The sequence below is a fragment of the Staurois parvus genome, unplaced genomic scaffold (genome assembly GCF_062004578.1).
Source record: "Staurois parvus isolate SC_StPar_1 unplaced genomic scaffold, SC_StPar_1.0 ptg000087l, whole genome shotgun sequence".
Lineage (NCBI taxonomy): Eukaryota > Metazoa > Chordata > Amphibia > Anura > Ranidae > Staurois > Staurois parvus.
Window position 1 is genome coordinate 1,742,757 of NW_028317883.1, and position 24,553 is coordinate 1,767,309.

A 24,553-nucleotide genomic window follows, 5' to 3' on the forward strand; every position below is an offset into this window, starting at 1 on the left:
CCAGGTTGACACCTCCACTACTGACACCCCAGACTGACCTACCCTCACCCCCAACCACTGACACCCCAGACTGACTCCCTACTGCCAGCCACTTACATTCCAGGTTGACACCTCCACTACTGACACTCCAGACTAACCTACCCTCACCCCCAATCACCTACACCCCAGACTGACCCCCCAACCACAGACACCAAAGACTGACCCCCCCACTGCCAGCCACTGCCACCCTCACTACTGACACCCCAGACTGACCCCCCACTGCCAGCCACTGACTCCCCGTGTTGACAACCTCACTACTGACACCCCAGACGGACCTAGGGTTGCCACCTCATCCCTTTAAAGCAGTAGTAAACAGCAAAAATAAATAAAAAAAATCTTCTCCCTGCAAAGTAAGAGCATAATGTGGTTATACATCGCATATATATATATATATATATATATATATATATACACACACATAGTATATACATCACACACATCGTGTGTGTATATATATATATATATATATATATATATATATAGATAGATATTTTTATATATATATATATATATATATATATATATATATATACACAATGTGTGCGATGTATATGCGATGTGTGTGATATGTATATATATGCGATGTGTGTGATATATATATACAATGTGTGCGATGTATATACGATGTGTGTGATATATATATATATATATATATACACACAATGTGTGCGATGTATATGCGATGTGTGCGGTATGTGTATGTATATATATATATATACACACACACACACACACACGATGTGTGCGATGTATATACGATGTGTGCGATATATATATATATATATATATATACACATACATACATACATGTGTGCGATGTGTATGCAATGTGTGCGATGTATATACAATTGTGTGTATATATATATATATATATATATATATATATATGTACATATACACACACAATCGTATATACATCGCACACATTGCATACACATCGCACACATGTATGTATGTGTGTATATATATATATATATATATATATATATATATATATACACACACAGTTGCAAGAAAAAGTATGTGAACCCCTTGGGATTACGTGGAGTTTTGCATGAATTGGGCATAAAATGTGCTCTGAACGTCATCAAAGTCACAACAATAGAAGAACACAGTCTGCTGAATATAATACTACACAAACATTAGATGTTGCCATGGTTTAATTGCACATAACATGTAAACATTCACAGTGCAGGGAGGAAAAAGTATGTGAACCTTTGGACTTAATAACTTGTTGACCCTCCTTTGGCAGCAATAACCTCAACCAAACGTTTCCTGTAGTTGCAGATCAGACCTGCACAACGATCTGGAGTAATTTTGGACCACTCCTCTTCACAAAACTGTTTCAGTGTAGCAATATTCTTGGGATGTCTGGTGTGAATCGCTCTCTTAAGGTCATGCCACAGCATTTCAATCGGGTTGAGGTCAGGACTCTGACTGGGCCACTCCAGAAGGCATATTCTGTGCTGTTGCAGCCATTGTTTTGTTGAATTACTTGTATGCTTTGGGTCATTGTCCTGTTGCATCACCCATCCTCTGCGGAGCTTCAGTTGGCGGACAGATGGTCGTACGTTTTCCTGAAAAATGTCTTGATAAACTCTGGAATTAATTTTCCCATCAATGACAACAATCCGTCCAGGCCCTGAGGCAGCAAAGCAGCCCCAAACCATGATGCTCCCTCCGCCATGTCTTACAGTGGGGATGAGGTTTTGATGTTGGTGTGCTGTGCCTTTTTTTTCTCCACAGATAGTGTTGTGTGTTCTTCCCAAACAACTCAATCTTGGTTTCATCTGTCCACAGTATATTTTGCCAGTAGTGCTGTGGAACATCCAGGTGCTCTTTTGCAAACTTCAAACGTGCTGCAATATTCTTTTTGGACAGCAATGGCTTCCTCCGTGGTGTCCTCCCATGTACTCCATTCTTGTTTAATGTTTTCCTTATTGTAGATGTGTCAACAAAAATGTTAGCATGTGCCAGAGATTTCTGTAGGTCTTTAGCTGACACTCTGGGATTCTTCTTTACCTCATGCAGCATTCTGCGCTGTGCTCTTGCAGTCATTTTTACAGGACGACCACGCCTAGAGAGAGTAGCAACAGTGCTAAACTTTCTCCATTTGTAGACAGTCTGTCTTACCGTGGACACATGAACATCAAGGCTTTGGAGATACTTTTGTAACCCTTTCCAGCTTCATGCAAGTCAACAATTCTTGATTGTAGGTCTTCTGAGAGCTCTTTTCTGCGAGGCATGGTTCACATCAGACAGTGCTTCTTGAAACCAGTAAACCCAAAACAGGTGTGTGTTTTTTAAGGGCAGGACAGCTGTCAGCAACACATCCAATATCATCACACTGATTGGAGTCAAGGTTGGCTCACTCCTGGCTCCAATTAGCTCTGGGAGAAGTCATTAAGCTAGGGCCTCACATACTTTTTCCTCCCTGCACTGTGAATGTTTACATGTTATGTGCAATTAAACCATGGCAACATCTAATGTTTGTGTAGTATTATGTTCAGCAGATTGTGTTCTTCTATTGTTGTGACTTAGATGACGTTCAGAGCACATTTTATGCCCAATTCATGCAAAACTCCATGTAATCCCAAGGGGTTCACATACTTTTTCTTGCAACTGTATATATATATATATATACATACATATACATACACACACACCGCACACATTGTATATACATCGCACACATTGTATATATATATATAAAAATATATATCGCACACATCATATATACACGCACACATCGGGTATATATATATATATATATATCGCACACATCGTATATACATCGCACACATCGTGTGTGTATATATATATATATATATAAATATATATATCGCACACATCGTGTATATATATGTATATCGCACACATCGTATATACATCGCACACCGTGTGTGTGTGTATATATATATATATATACATACACATCACACACATCGCGTATATATATATATATATATACACACACACACCGTATATACATCGCACACATCGTGTATATACATCGCACACATTTTATATATATATATATATATATATATATATATATATATACACACACACACACCTCACACATTGTGTGTGTGTATATATATATATATCGCACACATCATATATACATCGCACACATCGTATATATATATATATATATATCGCACACATCATATACACATCGTGTATATATATGTATTTCGCACACATCGTATATACATCGCACACATCGTGTATATATATATCGCACACATCGTATACACATCATGTATATATATGTACAGTTGCAAGAAAAAGTATGTGAACCCCTTGGGATTACGTGGAGTTTTGCATGAATTGGGCATAAAATGTGCTCTGAACGTCATCTAAGTCACAACAATAGAAGAACACAGTCTGCCCAACATAATACTGCACAAACATTAAATGTTGCCATGGTTTAATTGCACATAACATGTAAACATTCACAGTGCAGGGAGGAAAAAGTATGTGAGGCCCTAGCTTAATGACTTCTCCCAGAGCTAATTGGAGCCAGGAGTGAGCCAACCTTGACTCCAATCAGTGTGATGATATTGGATGTGTTGCTGACAGCTGTCCTGCCCTTAAAAAACACATACCTGTTTTGGGTTTACTGGTTTCAAGAAGCACTGTCTGATGTGAACCATGCCTCGCAGAAAAGAGCTCTCAGAAGACCTGCGATCAAGAATTGTTGACTTGCATGAAGCTGGAAAGGGTTACAAAAGTATCTCCAAAAGCCTTGATGTTCATGTGTCCACGGTAAGACAGACTGTCTACAAATGGAGAAAGTTTAGCACTGTTGCTACTCTCCCTAGGAGGGGTCGTCCTGTAAAAATGACTGCAAGAGCACAGCGCAGAATGCTGCATGAGGTAAAGAAGAATCCCAGAGTGTCAGCTAAAGACCTACAGAAATCTCTGGCACATGCTAACATTTTTGTTGACACATCTACAATAAGGAAAACATTAAACAAGAATGGAGTACATGGGAGGACACCACGGAGGAAGCCATTGCTGTCCAAAAAGAATATTGCAGCACGTTTGAAGTTTGCAAAAGAGCACCTGGATGTTCCACAGCACTACTGGCAAAATATACTGTGGACAGATGAAACCAAGATTGAGTTGTTTGGGAAGAACACACAACACTGTGTGGAGAAAAAAAGGCACAGCACACGAACATCAAAACCTCATCCCCACTGTAAAACATGGCGGAGGGAGCATCATGGTTTGGGGCTGCTTTGCTGCCTCAGGGCCTGGACGGATTGTTGTCATTGATGGGAAAATTAATTCCAGAGTTTATCAAGACATTTTGCAGGAAAACGTACGACCATCTGTCCGCCAACTGAAGCTCCGCAGAGGATGGGTGATGCAACAGGACAATGACCCAAAGCATACAAGTAATTCAACAAAACAATGGCTGCAACAGCACAGAATACGCCTTCTGGAGTGGCCCAGTCAGAGTCCTGACCTCAACCCGATTGAAATGCTGTGGCATGACCTTAAGAGAGCGATTCACACCAGAGATCCCAAGAATATTGCTACACTGAAACAGTTTTGTGAAGAGGAGTGGTCCAAAATTACTCCAGATCGTTGTGCAGGTCTGATCTGCAACTACAGGAAACGTTTGGTTGAGGTTATTGGTGCCAAAGGAGGGTCAACCAGTTATTAAGTCCAAAGGTTCACATACTTTTTCCTCCCTGCACTGTGAATGTTTACATGTTATGTGCAATTAAACCATGGCAACATCTAATGTTTGTGTAGTATTATGTTGGGCAGACTGTGTTCTTCTATTGTTGTGACTTAGATGACGTTCAGAGCACATTTTATGCCCAATTCATGCAAAACTCCACGTAATCCCAAGGGGTTCACATACTTTTTCTTGCAACTGTATATCGCACACATCGTGTGTGTGTGTGTGTGTGTGTATATATATATATATATATATATATATATATATATATATACACACACACATCGTATATATACATCCACACACATCTCACACATTGTATATGTATATATATATATATATATATATATATATATATATATATCGCACACATCATATATACATCGCACACATCGTGTATATATATATATCGCACACATCGTATATACACATCGCACACATTATATATATATATATATATATATATATATATAATCGCACACATCGCATACATTATGTATATATATCACACATCGCACATTCTATATATATATATATATATATATATATATATCACACACATCGTATATACATCACACACATTGTATATATATATATATATATATATATATATCTCTATCACACACATCGCACACATTTTGTGTATATGTATATATATATATATCAATCACACACATCGTATATACATCGCACACCAAACAAGGGGCGGACTGACCATTTGGAAACTCGGGCACTGCCAGAGGGCCCGGGGTCAGTAGGGGGCCCCATGAGATGCCCCTGGTACCTTTTTCATAGGCTTTTTTGAGTTTGGGCAAGGATACAGGGGCCCCATGATCCCCTAGTGCCCGGGGGCCCCATGAGTTGTCAGTCCGCCCCTGCACCAAACACATATTCATCACACAGGCTCTGAAGCTGATTTCTTGCAGACAAGAATGACCACCTTAATCATCCACAGGACCTGTATCTATGTGTCCGGGATTAGAGGGATGAGGCGGCAACCCAAAACTGACCCCGACACCCACCCAAGCAGTGGGAGCTCAGACACCGGGATATGCCCCCCCCCGTGACGTTGTCGGTGACGTTCTATAATCATACAGGTCAGGGATGTGCAGTGAAGGGCGACTCCTCCCTCTTCTGTCACATGACATCTGTCAAGTTACAAGTGGGTGCTTTTTAGTATCGCCCGCTAGTTACACAGTAAACCTTTTCGGGCAAGCAATGGGTTCTTTCCAGTGTGATCGGCTCCTCCCCCGGCCAAGTCACTACCACTGGATGGAAGATTCGGAACCGGCGCATGTGAAGTAAGGACACTACGTCCTCTCCCTAGTCCTGATCTAAAAATACTATCATTCCCCTTTAAGAGTGGGCGGCCCCAAGTTACACGTGTGGGGCGGCCAGAGAGTTCCGGGTTGGTCACGTGGTCGGTGGAGGAAGCGTGCTCGGTGTGAGTTGGGTGGAGGCCTAGCAGAGAGCCGTCACTATGTCCGTCCTGAGCGGCCCCAGGCCGGTGTCCTCCGTGTTCCGGGAAATCAGCGCCGAGGACGAGGAGCAGCAACCAGCGGAGATCGAGTCCCTGTGTATGAACTGCTACGAGAATGTGAGAGGAGGGGCCGGACTGACAGTCCAGGGGGGGAGCTGGGGGCTGTCATTGGAGAGTGTACAGTAGGGGCTGGCCGCCATGTTCCTGTCCTATCAGGCTGGCCATACACTATACAAGTTGGTTGTACAACCTGCCACCATCGATGGTGCACAGGGGGCTCCTGATCAGGTTGTTTAGGACTTGTTCACATGGGTGTGCTTAAAGGGGACATACTAAAAGGAATGACACAATGGAATGCCCAATGACTGTAACAGGGCAGGGGAATACCCATAGACAGTAATGGAAGAGGAGGGAATGTCCATAGACAGTAATGGAAGAGGAGGGAATACCCATAGACAGTAATGGAAGAGGAGGGAATACCCATAGACAGTAATGGAAGAGGAGGGAATGTCCATAGACAGTAATGGAAGAGGAGGGAATGTCCATAGACAGTAATGGAAGAGGAGGGAATGTCCATAGACAGTAATGGAAGAGGAGGGAATGTCCATAGACAGTAATGGAAGAGGAGGGAATGTCCATAGACAGTAATGGAAGAGGAGGGAATGTCCATAGACAGTAATGGAAGAGGAGGGAATGTCCATAGACAGTAATGGAAGAAGAGGGAATACCCATAGACAGTAATGGAAGAGGAGGGAATGTCCATAGACAGTAATGGAAGAGGGGGGAATGTCCATAGACAGTAATGGAAGAGGAGGGAATGTCCATAGACAGTAATGGAAGAGGAGGGAATGTCCATAGACAGTAATGGAAGAGGAGGGAATGTCCATAGACAGTAATGGAAGAGGAGGGAATGTCCATAGACAGTAATGGAAGAGGAGGGAATGTCCATAGACAGTAATGGAAGAGAAGGGAATGTCCATAGACAGTAATGGAAGAGAAGGGAATGTCCATAGACAGTAATGGAAGAGGAGGGAATGTCCATAGACAGTAATGGAAGAGGAGGGAATGTCCATAGACAGTAATGGAAGAGGAGGGAATGTCCATAGACAGTAATGGAAGAGGAGGGAATGTCCATAGACAGTAATGGAAGAGGAGGGAATGTCCATAGACAGTAATGGAAGAGGAGGGAATGTCCATAGACAGTAATGGAAGAGGAGGGAATGTCCATAGACAGTAATGGAAGAGGAGGGAATGTCCATAGACAGTAATGGAAGAGGAGGGAATGTCCATAGACAGTAATGGAAGAGGAGGGAATGTCCATAGACAGTAATGGAAGAAGAGGGAATACCCATAGACAGTAATGGAAGAGGAGGGAATGTCCATAGACAGTAATGGAAGAGGAGGGAATGTCCATAGACAGTAATGGAAGAGGAGGGAATGTCCATAGACAGTAATGGAAGAGGAGGGAATGTCCATAGACAGTAATGGAAGAGGAGGGAATGTCCATAGACAGTAATGGAAGAGGAGGGAATGTCCATAGACAGTAATGGAAGAGGAGGGAATGTCCATAGACAGTAATGGAAGAGGAGGGAATGTCCATAGACAGTAATGGAAGAGGAGGGAATGTCCATAGACAGTAATGGAAGAGGAGGGAATGTCTGTAGAGAATAACGGAAGAGAAGGGACTGTCTGTAGAGAATAACGGAAGAGAAGGGATTGTCCGTAGAGAATAACGGAAGAGAAGGGAATGTCCGTAGAGAATAACGGAAGAGAAGGGAATGTCCGTAGAGAATGACGGAAGAGAAGGGAATGTCCGTAGAGAATGACGGAAGAGAAGGGATTGTCCGTAGAGAATGACGGAAGAGAAGGGATTGTCCGTAGAGAATGACGGAAGAGAAGGGATTGTCCGTAGAGAATGACGGAAGAGAAGGGATTGTCCGTAGAGAATAACGGAAGAGAAGGGATTGTCCGTAGAGAATAACGGAAGAGAAGGGAATGTCCGTAGAGAATGACGGAAGAGAAGGGAATGTCCGTAGAGAATGACGGAAGAGAAGGGAATGTCCGTAGAGAATGACGGAAGAGAAGGGAATGTCCGTAGAGAATGACGGAAGAGAAGGGAATGTCCGTAGAGAATGACGGAAGAGAAGGGAATGTCCGTAGAGAATGACGGAAGAGAAGGGAATGTCCGTAGAGAATGACGGAAGAGAAGGGAATGTCCGTAGAGAATGACGGAAGAGAAGGGAATGTCCGTAGAGAATGACGGAAGAGAAGGGAATGTCCGTAGAGAATGACGGAAGAGAAGGGAATGTCCGTAGAGAATGACGGAAGAGAAGGGATTGTCCGTAGAGAATGACGGAAGAGAATGGATTGTCCGTAGAGAATGACGGAAGAGAAGGGATTGTCCGTAGAGAATGACGGAAGAGAAGGGATTGTCCGTAGAGAATGACGGAAGAGAAGGGATTGTCCGTAGAGAATAATGGAGGGGAAGGGATTGTCCATAGAGAGTAATGGAGTCAGAACCATTAGACATATCACATAAATCCTTAGCAGACATGCTCTCCTAGTTCAGTGGTGATGTTTAAAATTGAGATGAAGTGGGATTAATATTGTTTTCTAAGGAATGACAAAAATAAATGACAGGAATGCCCATAGAGTATAATGGGAAGCAAAATATAAACAAAATTTGCTGACAAATCTGAGGAACATAGGGGTTTATTTCCTAAAGCTGGTTCAGTCGGAATCTCGTGCACTTCTACATAGAAAACAATCAGCTTTTAGGTTTTCTTACCAAAGTTTAACTGAACTTGCAGAGATTAGACGCTGATTGGCTACCACGCACAGCTGCACAAGGTTTTGAGTGAACTGGCTTTAGTAAATCTCAATAGCAACGTCACCTTTACCACAGGTGTTCCCCAAGGATCAGATTATAAGAGTAAAATGATTTGGGATTATATTATTCTATGGAATGACAGATGAATGACACAAAGGAATGTCTATAGAATATAATGGGAAGCAAGATATGACTGCAGACAAATCTGTGTCATGTAGCAAACTATCCTTTACCAGAGATGATCCCCAAGTAGAGTAGCGCACTACAATTATATTAATTCGGGATTATAGCTGTTTTCTATGGAATGACATATGAATGACAAAAGGGAATGCCCATAGTGTATAATGGGAAGTAAAATGTGACTTGAGATCAGAACCATTAGACATCAAATAAATCCTTAGCAGACATACTTTCCAAATTCAGTGGTAATGTAAAAAATTGAGAATTTGGGATTATTATTGTTTCCTGTGGAATGACAACAGTGAAGTACAGAATGGAATGCCCATAGAATATAATAGAAAGCAAAATATAAACTCATTTGCAGACAAACCTGTGATACATAGCAGTTTAACCTTTACTACAGGTGTTCCCCAAGTAGAGTAGCAGATTGCAAAACTTAAATCATTTGGATTATAGCTGTTTTCTATGGAATTACAAGGGTGAATGACAAAAGAGAATGCCCATAGAGTATAATGGGAACAAAGATGTGACCTGGTGTCAGAACCGTTTAACATTCTACATTAATCCTTTGCAGATGTACTTTCCACATTAAATGCCCATTCACATATATGCGGATTGGATGTGGTTTGAACTGCATTCAATCCACATGAGATGTGAAAAAACATTACATCGTATGGTGCCTGTTCACAGATGTCCCGTGCACAGCTGGTGCGGATTCAGTCATGTATGATTTCTGAGCAATGCGTTCAGGTTCAGGTGCAGATTACAGGCTGTTGACTTCTATGGGAACCGTTCCTAAACCGCATATGTGTGAACAAGATAAAATCCTGAGGTAATCCTGTCCTGAACCTGATGTAAACCTGACCTGAACCTGTGAACAGTTTACTGTATCAGCTGTGAAACCTGAGCTTCAGTCCGCATCACACATGTTTGAATCAGCCCTCAGTGGTGTTGGTTAAGATTGAGATTAAGCAGGATTATCATTGCTTTCTATGGAATGAGAAAAGTGGATGGCAGAAGGGAATGCCCATAGAAAATAATGAAAAGCAAAATGTGAATGTATTTGCAGACAAATCTGTGTCATGTAACTGTCATTTTTGTCAAAATATAGCTTGTCATTTTCCAGCTGTCATTTCCTTAACAGACCTACTCTCCACGTTAAGTGGTGATGTTTAACATTGAGATGAAGTGGGATTATCATTTGTTTTCTATTGAATGACGAGGGTGAATGACAGAAGGGAATGCTCATAGAGTAGAATAGGACGCAAGATGTGACTTGGAGTCAAAATCATTAGGTATATAAGAAAATAAAATGGTAGCAGACATATTCTCCACATTCAGTTGTGATGTTTAATATTGAGATTAAGCAGGATTATCTTTGTTTTCTATGGACTGGCAAAGGTGAATGACAGCAAGGAATGCCCAAAGCATATAGTGGGAAACAAAATATAAACACTTTTGCAGGCAAATCTGAGAAACGTAGCAATGTATCCTTTACTGCAGGTGTTCCCCAAGTAGAGTATCAGATTGTAACTAATTTGGGATCATTGCTGTTTTCTATAGAATGGCATAAGAGAATGAGTATAATGGGAAGCAAAATGTGACCTGGAGTCAGAACCATCTAACGTTCCAAATAAATCCTTAGACATACTCTCCAAGTTCAGTGGTGATGTTTAACCACTCCAGTACTGGGAACTTTTACCCCCTTCCCGCCCAGGCAAATTTTCAGCTTTCAGCACTGTCACAGTTTGAATGACAATTGCACGGTCATGCAACACTGTACCCAAACTAAATTTATATTTTTTTTATTTTTTTTTTCCCATACAAATAAGAGCTTTCTTTTGGTGGTATTTATTCACCATTAGGTTTTTTTAATTTTTGCTAAATAAATGAAAATTTTGAGAAAGAAAAACTAAGTTTTTCTTTTTCTGTTTTAAATTTATTTGCAAAATTTTATAAGGAAGACAGGACATCATGTTTGTCCATCCATTTTACTGCCAGCAGTTTTTCATTGCGCAGGCTCCTACCCTGACCGCTGGCCGCAGGAAAACACATCACGGCAACTGGCGTACCGCGATTTTGCCACATTTTGCGGTTTCCTGCGGTCGACGGTCAAACCGTTCCTATCCTGAACGCTGTCCTTCTGCGTTCAGGAGAGGGATGTTTAACCTCCCCTAAACACAGCAGTTCCTAAACTCTGCTAAAAGCCTATGTGTACATGGACACACAGGCTTTTATGGAGTTGAGTTTCGGAGCTTTAGAAAAAAGCCAAAAGCTCTTAAACTCGAATATAGGAGCAGCTCGTGTACATGAAGTCTTATTGGGATGATAATGAGCAGAAGCAACATATCTAAAAAGTTGCATACGTGCATAAAAGTTGTTCATGTAATGGTATAGTGGCTAAATGGTCAGTTCTCCCTGTGCCTGCGTGGGCTTCCTCCAGGAACTCCAGTTTCCTCCCACGTTTCAAAGGCATGCTGGTAGGTTAACTGGTTCCTGTCTGAATTGACCCTTGTATGTGTATGTATGAATGTGAGTTGGGGACCTTAGATTGTAAGCTTCTTGAGGGTTAGGCACTGATTTGAATGGGGAAAAGTATCATGCTGGATATCTAGACTGATATGGACTGGAGTATTTTTGTTAGGAACATAGGGATTCCCCATCGTTTGGAAATGAAAATTATCAACCTATAGAGGAGTGAATTCATAGACACCCCGAAAATTAAAAGTGTAAAAATTATGCAACAGGCTTGTCCATTTTGGTGAAATTTCATTGCATCAACTCAAAATGGTACACAGTAGTGTGTATGGCCCCCACATGTTTGTATGCATGCCTGACAACATTGGAGCATGCTCCTAATGAGATGACGGATGGTGTCCTGGGTTATTTCCTCCCAGATCTGGACCAGGGCATCGCTGAGCTCCTGGGCAGTTTGAGGTGCAACCTGGTGGCGTCAGATGGACTGAAACATGATATCCCAGAGGTGTTCTATTGGATTTAGGTCAGGTGAGCGTGGGAGCCATTCAATGGTATCAATTCCTTCATCCTCCACTGCCTGCACACTCTCGCCACATGAGGCCGGGCACTGTTGTGCATCAGGAGGAACCCAGGACTCACTGCATCAACTTAGGGTCTGACAATGGGTCCAAGGATTTCATCCCGATATCTAACTGCAGTCAGGGTGCCGGTTTCTAGCCTGTAGAGGTCTGTGCTTCCTTGCATGGATATGCCTCCCCAGACCATCACTGACCAACCACCAAAACAGTCATGCTGAAAGATGTTACAGGCAGCATAATGTTCTCCACAGCTTCTACAGACCCTTTCACATCTGTCACATGTGCTCAGGGTGAACCTGCTCTCATCTGTGAAAAGCACAGGGCGCCAGCGGCGGACCTGACAATTCTGGTGTTCAATGGCAAATGCCAATCGAGCTCTATGGGGCCAGGCAGTGAGCACAGCTCAGGCCACCCTCATGAAGTCTGTTTCTGATTGTTTGGTCAGAGACATTCACACCAGTGGCCTGCTGGAGGCCATTTTGTAGGGCTGTGGCAGTGCTCATCCTGTTCCTCCTTGCACAAAAGAGCAGATACCAGTCCTGCTAATGGGTTAAGGACCTTCTACGACCCTGTCCAGCTCTTCTAGAGTAACTGCCTGTCTACTGGAATCTCCTCCAGGCTTTTGAGACTGTGCTGGGAGACACAGCAAACCTTCTGGCAATGGCACGTATTGACATGCCATCCTGGAGGAGTTGGAATGCCTGTGCAACCTCTGTAGGGTCCAGGTATCGCCTCATGCTACCAGTAGTGACACTGACCCTAGACAAATGCAAAACTAGTGAAAACAGAAAAGATGAGTAGGGAAAAAATGTCAGTGGCCTCCACCTGTAAATCCACTCCTGTTTTAGGGGTCTTCTCATTGTTGCTCATGTAGTGCACCTGTTGTTAATTTCATTAACCCCAAAGCAGCTGAAACTGATTAACAACCCCCTCTGCTACTTAACTGACCAGATCAATATCCCTGTCAGCGAAAGGGATAAAGGATGAACCTTTCCTGAGGAGCAGCCAACCGGTGCTCATTACATTGCAGGGTCTCTCCCCTCCGTGTTATTCCCCCCGGGTGCGGTGCTGGAGACAGGCATGGAGGGGAGGAGGAGATAAACAGCGCAATGTTAATAATATTAAACGTTTAAGTCGCCATAAAGCCCCTTTTGTTTTTACAAGCCCCAGACATTCCTAAAATCACTGCCGATTTAAATACAGTTTTGGTTAAAATCTGTTTTGTTATATCTGGACAAGTAGATTGGGGCACCGATTTAATCCCCGGACAAGTACTTTTTTCAAAATTGTCCTCACCCCTGTGCATTATGAAAGACTTGCCTGTAATACAAAGTTCTTTAGTGGTCTGTCACAGAGAATTATAAATGAATTGTGTACATGTGTGTCTGCTTTCCATGCAGGGTGTGACAAGACTTCTCCTCACCAGAGTTCCCTTCTTCAGAGAGATCATTGTCAGTTCATTCACGTGTGACTCATGTGGTTGGACCAACACAGAGATCCAGTCTGCAGGTCGGATCCAAGAGCAAGGTGTCAGATATTCACTCAGCGTTCGAAGCAAGAGGGTAAGATTCTGTGTATGCTAACTAGAGGAAACGTGATCCTGGTCTTGAAAATAAAGGGGCACTCTTTAACCCCCTTCCCAACAACTGTACACCTATATGTAGCCTCACTGAAGTGGTCTCCATCTGTAAAGCCGCTTATGTGTGTACCTGTCTTTGTGCTGGGAGTGCGCACAGCGAGCTCCCAGAAAAGAGACTGGGCACTCACTAAGAGCCCCTGGTCTTGTACTAACGATCGGAACCCAGGACTCCCAGTCACCGGATAGCTGTGATAGCCTTTGATTGGCTACCACCATGATCAGGCACTATGCAGCCCTCCCATGTGTTTTCTTTCTCTTCTGAATGAAGAGAAAGATGATCTGTTTGGGTTGATTTACTAAAACAAGAGTGCAAAATCTGGTGCAGCTCTGCAAACAAACCAATCAGCTTCCAGGTTTTTGTTAAAGCTTAACCGCTTTCCTGCCGCCCTATAGTAGATATACTGCTACAGGATGGCAGGGGTGCACAAAATAACGTGTGTGTGTATGTATGTATGTGTGTATGTATATATGTATGTGTGTATGTATGTATATATGTATGTGTATATATATATATATATATTACACACACATGATTTTGCATCTCCGGGTAGGGGGGCGCATGCACGGCCGTCAATCACCAGATCCCGGCCGGTGATTACCCGCCGGTGCCCGGAGATTACTGAGCATCTCTTACGGGGCGGACGACTGTTTTGTTACTAACAGTCGTCCTCCCTGTCAGCTCGAGCACACTGCTTTGGATTGCTGTGCAGCACAGCCATCCAGAGCAGTGTGATTACAGTGAAGCACACACACAGCCCCCGCAGTAAAACACTCCCTGCACACAGTTAACCCTTTGATCGCCTCGTTAACCTCTTCCGGACCAGTGGCATTAGTACAGTGTCAGTGCTTTTTTTTTTTTTTTTTTTTTTTTTTTTTTTTTTTTTTTTTTTTTTTTCTTTCTTTAAGCACTGATCACTGTGTTGGTGTCACTGGGGATGTCAGTGACACCAAGTCAGTTCCTCCCAGTGTCAGAATGTCTGCCGCAGTCCCCCTATAAGTTGCTGATCGCCGGCATTACTAGTAAAATTTTATATATTTGAAATTTGATTATTTTTAATTTTTTTTTACTGGGCATGTTTAATAGCAAAATGTCAAAAATATATTTTTTAAAAAATTGTTTTTTTTTTATAGCGCAAAAAATAAAAACCGCACAGGTGATCAAATACCACTGAAAGAAAGCTCAATTCGTGGGGAAAAAAAAATGTAAATTTTATTTGGGTGCTGCGTTGCATGACCACACAATTGTCAGTTACAGTAACGCAGCGCTATAACGTAATAAATGGCCTGGTCAGGAAGAGGGGTAAATCCTCAGGAGGGCAAGTGGTTAATTGAACAAGTTGAAGTTAGAAGCTGGCTGGCTACCATGCACAGCTGTACCATATTTTGCACTCTCCAGTTTTAGTAAATCAACTAATTTGTATCTTTTTCTCCTTACAGGAGAGAAAGATGTAAACAAAATGTGTAAAATAAAATGTGTAAAAAATATAGTAGCCAAGAGCAAGGTTTGTCATGGTAAGGATCAAAGGTCAGGGTCAGTATATTTTGGGTAGGATTTAAAAAAAAAAAAAATTAAGATTGTGTTTTGGTAGGATATTTTTTTATACATATTAAAAAAAAATGTGCATTGTTGTTCATGGGCCCTACGGGTACAAACCATAAATAATGTGCACATATATGGTATTGAAATTGTCAGAAGCAGGAGAATTTGTAGGTTGTTCTTTGGTAAGTTATGGTAATAGCAGTAAATATGCAGCTACGTTTAAAAAAAAAAAAAGTAAAAAGCCCATAAAGCATTGCACCCTCGATCAGCAGATTGTGGGTGTAATGCCACAGGCTTGCAGGCTGTCTACCTGTACCTCTGATATGGGTAGGCAGTTACACAATGGCAGGAAGCTGTGAACTACCAACTACAAACTGGTACTTGTAGTTATTACATTCACAGAACACTGATGAAGGACACGGCTTGGCTAGAGGAGGCACCAATTCACAAGAAGAACATTGGGGAACTGGAGAAAGTACTGAGAAGGGCAACCAAACTGATACGAGGCATGGAGGAGATCAGCTATGAGGAAAGATTAGAGGAACTGAATTTATTCTCTCTTGAGAAGAGGAGATTAAGGGGGGAGATATGATCAACATGTATAAATACATCAGTGGTTCATATAGTGAACTGGGTGTAGAGTCATTCACTCTGAGGTCATCACAGAGGACAAGGGGGCACTCTTTATGTCTGGAGGAAAAGAAATTTAATCTCCAAACACGGAAAGGTTTCTTCACAGTGAGAGCTGTGAGAATGTGGAATAGACTCCCTCAAGAGTTGGTTCTGGCCAGCTCAGTGGATTACTTTAAAAAAGGCCTGGACTCCTTCTTAGATACACAGATTATAACTGGATACTAACATTTATAGGTAAAGTTGATCCAGGCAATATCCAATTGCCTCTGGGGGGATCAGGAAGGAATTTTTTTCCCAGCAGGAGCAAATTAGATCATGCTTTGCCGGCTTTCTTTTTTGCCTTCCTCTGGATCAACTGTGGGTATAGGGTTATAACTTTTTTTTTAATGGTAGAACTGGATGGACTTTTGTCTTTTTTTAGCCAGACTAACTGTATAATATTTTTTAAAATTGTGACAGGGAATAGGGGGAGCAGATTCCCCCCCCCCTTATGTTGCCAAAATGGGGGGTTGGGCAGAAGTACTCGTGCAAATGCTCCGTATTGGCACCACATTCTGTATCAGTGCAGCCCTATTGGGTGAAGCATTTGGCAGAACTTCTGTACAAGAAGCAAATTGAGAGGCTGCCCTTTGAGGGCAAATGCTTGTTTGGACCATCCTTGGCTGCCTTCATTCAGAAGAAGACTGGGGGGAAAGCACACTACCCCTTTAGGCAAAGGTGACAGGTCAGAAACCAGTGATGACTTTGGAATCTAAGAAGAGCTCCTTTTGTAAGCAACTAAAGCCACAGGCTTTAAGTAAAAGCTTACATTCCAGTTCCATAATGAGATCTATGCTCCCAAAGCCTCTTCACAGTGCAGAGTATCCCTACTTGCATGGGTTTGGGGTGTGTCTATTGCCTATTCATAGCCACACAAACGTGTCTCAGACAACCCAGTTGCATTGTGGTTCCAGAGACTACAAACTCAAATAATCCTACACTTTTTCCCTACTCTGAAGCCTCCTTCCACTTGTGCGGCAAGATTATGCTTTCACCATGAATGTCGATCATGATTTTTTTTTCCTTTTGTGGTGAGTAAACCGTAATATGTATATGAGACGAATAAAGTGGTTATAAAGCCTTACATATATACCCAGTGAAGTGACTGGACTCGGGTGATACACAGAGATGAAACAAATCCTCCTACATAACTTGTACCTGTCTATCTGCAGTCTTCTGTTCTCTACAGCCCTTCAAATTGCTGAATTTTTATAAATCTTTTCTGAGAGTTCAGAAAAAAGGGGGCGGAGAGCTGAAATTATGCACAGTAGAGCTCAGTGAGGATAGCTGATTGGAGGGCAGGGACACACCCCCATTCCCCATACAGAGCTCACAGGAACAGAGCTGCGTCTGTCAATCTGCTGGAGCGCCCCCCCCCCCTTCCCCTCTCCCCCCTACTCACCATTTTTCTCTTGGTGTCAGGAAAGCTTGTCAGAAGTGATTCGTGCTGATAGCAGAGGTACAAAGCAGTAGACCGAAATTACACTTAGTCTCTTAACTGAGACAAGTACACACTATAGAGGGATATGCTTTGTTTTATTTCATGTCTGAGGTTTACAACCATTTTAAATGAGAGCTTTCACAGAAATAAAAGACCAATGTGTTTGTCTCTGTATGTGGTGGTGGTGTTCAGTGTGACCCTCTTCCATACATTTAATTTTTCTCTGTACAGGATGTCAACCGTGAGGTGGTAAAAACAGATTATGCAACAACATGCATCCCTGAGATTGACTTTGAGATTCCAGCTTGTACACAAAAAGGAGGTATTTATATAGCGTGCTTGTAAATTTTCTGGTATATAAGTTGAATGTTGTGACATCAATACATTTCTTCATAGCAGCTCTTTGAGATGTCTGCACATTTCTTCTCTCCTAAAAGTGGTTCTGCTGGATGCCATTTATATTTTTTGCCTTGTAGTCCAAGTCGATTTTTAGCCATTCACTCCCTTGCATCTCTCAAAACAATGTGTGTCTTTCTTGAACCATAGAGAGAAGCCCACTTTGTATTCTGGGATGAGACTGGCATGTAATAGACTTTGACTTGTGATCTAAAAAGCTCCATTTATGAACAATTGAGAGTCTTGGTGCCTTCTGTCCACCAGTTTATATGTTGCTGTGTTTGACATAATGCTCTTCTGACTTTTGAAATGTATTATACTGACAGAATTGTGTAGGCTACCTTTGCAAAAAAATCACTTCCCTGGCAGTCATGCTGCTCCTCTGGCTTCATTACTTTAGGCTTCACTGACCTAGAATAGGTATGCAGATAAGGACTTCTGACTTTTCTTTGATTTTAGTGGCTGCACTTTAAGCAGTGACAGCAGAAGTACTGAAACCAGACACAGAGACGCAATTAGCATTTTCAGAAGGAGGTCAGCAAAGCAGCCCACTTTTGTCACCACAAGTTGCCATAGTGACTGGCGAAGTCTGGCAACTGAGGTGTCCTGACTTTACACTTCCCTGCTCAGACCTTTTCATCAGCTAAGTTACCTACCACACCCTGAGCCGTGCTGGTACCTAGTCCCAGTCTCTTCTGTTTGCTGCTTCATAGGACTTGTGTCCTGCAAGGCACAGTGCAAAGGTATCTGTTGTTTTACTCTTACCAACAATAATTTCCGTGTAGTGGGTTGCTCGGATGATAGATGGGCCCCAGTCAGGGAGATATTAAACCTCTCATAATCATGGATATGCCAGAGAAACCCTGTACCACCAACAATGGCTTGGTGAGGATTGACAGAGCTGTATATATTTATAAAATGAAGGGGCATTAGGGGTAATGTGTATGTAGAGATCTTTCTCCCTTGTCTGTAAAATGTGTTGGGGTTTGGGAGAAGTGTTACATGTGGCTGCTCTGATGTGGGGGGGGGGGGGGGGGTACAAGTGGGGGAATCAATGGTGGAGAAGGATCTGGGAGTTCTGGTAGATCACAAGCTTAATAATGGCATGCAATGCCAAGCTGCGGTTTCTAAAGCGAGCAAAATCCTCTCTTGTATTAAGAGGTATAGACTCCAGAGAGAGATATCATATTACCCCTGTACAAATCATTAGTAAGACCTCATCTGGAATATGCAGTTCAGTTTTGGGCACCAATTCACAAAAATAACATTGGGGAACTGGAGGAAGTACAGAGCAGGGCAACCAAACTGATACGAAGCATGGAGGAAGAAATGTAATCTCTAAACATAGAAAGGTTTCTTCACAGTGAGAGCTGTGAAAATCTGGAATAGACTCCCTCAAAAGTTGGTTCTGACCAGCTCAGTGGATTGCTTTCAAAAAAGGCCTGGATTCTTTCTTGGAACACAGAATATAACTGGATACTAATATTTATAGGTAAAGTTGATCAAGGGAATATCTGATTGCCTTTCGAGGGATCAGGAGGCTATTTCTTTTCCCCGCAGGAGGAAATTGGATCATGGTTTGCTGGGGTTTTTTTGTGGGTATAGGACTATACCTTCTTTTTTTTCTTTTTTCTTAATGGTTGAACTGGATGGAATTTTGTCTTTTTTCAGCCAGACTAACTATGTGGGGAAAAGGGGACTCTTTTAGGTCAAAGTCACTTAACCTATTAATTCTTAGAGCTAGCGCCTACATTTTCTGAAGCTGTATTTAGTCTTGTGTGTTGCTCACACAGGCTCTGGTCTCTTTTAGCCCTTACAACAATTGAAGGAATCTTAGAAAGAACAATTGTGGGTTTGCAGCAGGAGCAGCCTCTCCGCAGGGTAAGTCTGTGATAATATTTCTGATAATTCTCTAACACCAGCAGAAAACACTAGAAGGTGCAATTTCTGAGAGGATGGGAAGCTGTGACAGGCCCCCTATTTCTCAGTACAGGGATTATGATATGATGTGAGGTGTATGGAAGTGGCTTCTCAGGAATAACAATAGGTGTGCTAGACTCCTGGTATCTTGCTTTATGTTTGTCTATTAGAAAAGAGGAACACTAAAGCACAAATAAGCTCTGTGCTGGGCAGAAGTTTTAGAATGTTAAGCATACAAATATACTGTTATCTTGAAAGGTTTTTGGTGCACACTATTGGGATTGGACACTCTTACTCTGTTGTAGCGGAGTTGACAGCTTTGGCTCCATATCCCAATGTTAAGAAGAGATCCTAACTAACAAATCTTGTCTAATATATAGACTGAATTACTTGTACTAACCTTGTTCCCCTTCAGTCAAGCAGTCTGTCATTATTGGCACACAAGCAGCATGTATCTGGGTAATATCTCTTCTGTTATACCGTAGGCTGAAAATGCTGAAGTTGCAAAAAAGATTGATGAGTTCATTGCAAAACTCCAGAGCCTAAAGGATGGGGAAACGCCCTTCACATTTGTGAGTAAACAAGACTGGGTTGCTCAAAATGTAAACTGAGTACTTACTGTTCTATTTCAAAAACTATAATTGACGAGGAACTTGGTTAGTTCATCCAGCATTCACGTTTGTTAAAGCTGCCGGACTTGCTTAAAGGATAAGTTCACCTTTTATAACATGCTACATGTTACACCCATATTTATGTTGTAACATGGTATGAAAGCACCGGCCCTCTGCTCCCCGCCGATCGCCCGCTTTGACATCTAGCAGGGGATCTTCTCTGTGAATCATCCTGATATTTTCAGCAAAGAGACTTCCTAGTTAAGCAAAGAGAGGGTCCAATCCAGCAGAGACATCCCCATATTTTTAGCAAAGAGATATCCCAATCCAGCAAAGAGAGTGCCCAATCCAGAGAAGACATCCCCATATAGCAGAGAGACATCCCAATCCAGCAAAGAGAGATCCCCATATATTTTAGCAAAGAGGCATCCCTATCCAGCAGACATCCCCATATATTCAGCAAAGAGACATTCCCTCATATACCAAAGAGACAGTTCAATCCAGCAGAGACGTCCTCATATATTTGGTTCAAGACATCCCATTTCAGCAAGAAGACAGTCACAAAACAACCCAATGATATTTTGCACTATTGGTAAACTCACCTGTGTCCAGTCCTAGGCACACATACCCTGTCAGCTCTGCTGCCATGCCGTACACCTCTATTTGAACAGAAACTGCTGATACAGGATTGTGAAGATTTTACTTTACTATAAACAAAACTGTATGATTAATGCACATTTTATGCAGGTTGGACAATTTTAGAATGCCTTTACAAAATTTTATACATAAACTTATGTATTTCTTAGATTCTAGATGACCCCTCTGGGAACAGTTTTGTTGAAAATCCTTTTGCTCCTCAGAAAGATGAGGACCTTACAGTAACACATTACAGGAGAAGCAAAGAACAGGACTCCTTGCTAGGAATTGAGGTGAGCTAATCAATACTAAGCTGCGTAAAGTGTACTTGTACTCAGACAAAAATTTTTGAACACGTTTTTATTTAAACGGACATCATAGGATGCTAGGGCATACCTTTTTTATAGTGAATCCTTTCAAATTATACCTGTAGCTCACACCTAAGATTCCTGCAGATACTAGCTTTAAGAAATACACTCACTTATATTGTAGTGCCTATGAGTTGTGAAGAAGAGAGTTGGAGAGCAAGCATAAATATAATTGTGGTGTTGGAAATTTGTTTTTTTTTCTCCTATTTAAAGGAAATCTGGATGAAGATTAAAGTGATTCTAAAATGAAAAGTTTTTTTTTTTATATACCTTTTTTCAATGTGCTATCTGCATTAGGGTAAACACTTACCTAGTTCTGGTGTCCAGCGGTGTCTCGGCTGCAGCACCATTCCACTCACTTTCTGGTCTCCCAGGAGAAACTGAGGGAAGTGAGAGCCATAGGCTTTGGCTGCTTTTAGTCCAACTCTTGTCAGGAGGGAGCGGGTGTGTGTCTCTCAGCAGCTGTGGGGGCTTTTGGATGCACACAGCCCAACTCAAGAGCATGCATGGGTGCCGCCTGCAACCCATGAGCATTGGTACACAACTGAACAACACTTTGGGGCTATATATAACAGGTTCCACTGGAAAGTGTGTCTGTGGGAATTTGGCCTATTTCGTAAAAAGAGCACTTGTGAGATCTAGTAGAGATGTTGAATGAGAAGGTCTGGCACTCAGTAGGCATTTTGAGTATATCCCAAAGATTTTCAATAGGGTTGAGGTCAAGGCTCTGTGAAGGCAACTTGGGTTCCTCCACTCCAAGCTCATCAAACCATATCATTTCGGACTTGACTTTTGGGCACAGTCACGTCCTAAAACTGTCATCACAAGGTTGGAAGCACACAATTCTTTAATATTTCTTTGTACGCTGTAATATTTAACAAGAACCTTATTTGGAAACCCCTGCAATTACTGTAGGAGGGAGTGTCACATCATTTTATATTTTTTTGCTATATCATATCCTTTTTATATTTTTCTGCTATTATTTTATTGCTATATAGTATGTGAGATTACCTGCCATTTTCAGGAGAGTAGTTTTTCTTTCTACACATTTTTGATTTGAATTTGTTTTTTTCTTTGGAAATTTGCTTTATTGTTGATTAGAAAATTTATTAGGCAAGGTCTTTTTTTCAGAGCTCAATTGGCCAGCAGAATTCTGAGGAAAAAAAGGAAAGTGATGCTGAAGACCTCCGTGATGAGGTAAGGTATTATATTGTATGGTATAGGTTAGATCTGGCTGAACAGTTTCCACCGGATACTGCTAAAAAGGCACATTAAAGTTGGAAACATTAGTTTCTTATGAAGCACCGTAGAAGGGGTTGGGGGGGAGGGGGGTGAATGAATGTAGAACAAGGTGCAAGGGCTTGTTTCCACCTCCAAAACTGCTGTAACTTTTTTTTTTTTTCCTTAAATCTGATTCTAGCAACATCTAAGTTTGCTGCACATAACAGTGAAAATATTGGGGTTTTTTTTCTATGTAAAGTTCTGAATGTTGTTGTACCTCATTGTTGGCAAAGTATGTATTTGTAGTGACTCTTTGGTACACCTGTATTGAGCCATTGTATTATATTCTCCATTTGTCTGTATTCTTGAAGGATGAATTCACACCTTTTCATGTGCTGTTGAATTTATTGGGTCCTACATTGTTCATGTATGCCTTCAAAAATGGATAACACATGTCAACACATTGTACAGATGTGAACTAGCACCATTTAAAAAAAAAATAGCTTTTGTTTATCGTGTCTTGATGTTAAAACTCAAATGTGTGATTGGGCAATCGTCTTACAGACAGGTGGATTTTTACATGCCTCCATCTCAGGACTGGATTGTATTTTGTAAGAGAAATAATAATTTATTGGTCATTTTGATCACACAACTAGAGCTTTCTTTTGGTGGTATTTAATTACCACTGGGTTTTCATTTTTCTGCTAAATTAACAAACATTTTGAAAAACACGTTGTTCTTTGTTATAAAATTCTGCAAATAAATAAATGTTCTTCTAAATTTAGGCCAGGATGTATTCAGCTACATTTCTTTGATGAAAATAACCCAAATCAGTATTTAATATTTAGTCTGTAGAAAAGTTAAAGTCCACAAACTATATATGTGAAAATCGATCAATCCTGAAGTACTGATGGCCAGTCTAATTCCTTGAGGCCCAAAATGTCAGGATAGTACAGATATCCCCCAAATGACCCCTTTTTGCAAGACCGTCCGAGGTATTTAATAAGAAGCATGGCGAGTTTTTTTTGAAGTTGTAATTTTTTGTCAGAATTTTTTGGAAAACGAAGAAATAAAAAATAAATATTGTGAATATTTTATTTTATTTTTTTTTACAGACTGTCACCAGTGCAGAACAGCATCATGGTGTGACAGCAGTGATCAGGGACATTGGTGACGATTCGGGGGAAAAAAACAAAAAACTGTTTAAAAAAAAAATGTTTATAATACAGTTTGACCAGAGTAGTATAATGTTACCATAGTTACATTGTACTACTCTGGGGCAGTGATCAGTATTTTTTTTTTTTTTTACACATTAAGATTGCTTAGGAAATCATTTCTTTACTAATAGCAAGCATTTGAATGAAATCGATTCATTCAGGTTTTTTTTGTTATTAGCTGTGATTGGCCACATCTAATCACGTCACAGATGGGCTGTGTTTGGCCCAGTCTGTACATGTGATCACTGTGACCAATCACAGCTAGTGACACAATTGTATACAATGGATGGCAGGAAAGGAGGCCATCCATTGTTTACAATCATCATGTGAGCTGCTGTGATTAGTCACATGGTACCGGCAATAGGCCGGTACACTAGTCTGTCATCGGCTGTGTCCGAGGTACACAGCCGGTGACAGGTCTCGCCACAGCGCAGGCTGGAAGGACGTTGACGACACCCACCCGGATCAACGGCAGCCCCTCTCGGCTGTCATTTTGCTTTTGGCCGGGCAGGAACCGGTTAAACACCTTGCTTATGAATATAGGTTTTTGTATAGATTGCTGTAGTCAGGTATAAGAGTTATGTATTCTGTTGCAGAAATCGTGC

General features: G+C 41.6%; 1 protein-coding gene across 2 annotated transcripts in view; it reads left to right on the forward strand.

Annotated features, from left to right (window-relative positions):
• The first annotated feature begins 6,127 nt into the window (after window positions 1–6,127).
• The window catches only part of ZPR1 (ZPR1 zinc finger), a 35,059-nt gene continuing 16,633 nt past the window's right edge, over window positions 6,128–24,553 (forward strand). Inside the window, exons 1-7 of one of the 2 annotated variants that reach the window (XM_089670153.1) lie at window positions 6,130–6,338; window positions 13,688–13,849; window positions 17,811–17,901; window positions 19,786–19,856; window positions 20,381–20,467; window positions 21,313–21,435; window positions 22,642–22,707. In XM_089670153.1, coding sequence (XP_089526279.1) covers window positions 6,222–6,338; window positions 13,688–13,849; window positions 17,811–17,901; window positions 19,786–19,856; window positions 20,381–20,467; window positions 21,313–21,435; window positions 22,642–22,707 — 717 coding nt within the window. In that variant the 5' untranslated portion in view covers window positions 6,130–6,221. Of the gene's footprint in view, window positions 6,339–13,687; window positions 13,850–17,810; window positions 17,902–19,785; window positions 19,857–20,380; window positions 20,468–21,312; window positions 21,436–22,641; window positions 22,708–24,553 lie in introns of both variants that reach the window. The other variant, XM_089670154.1, reaches the window with a different exon arrangement.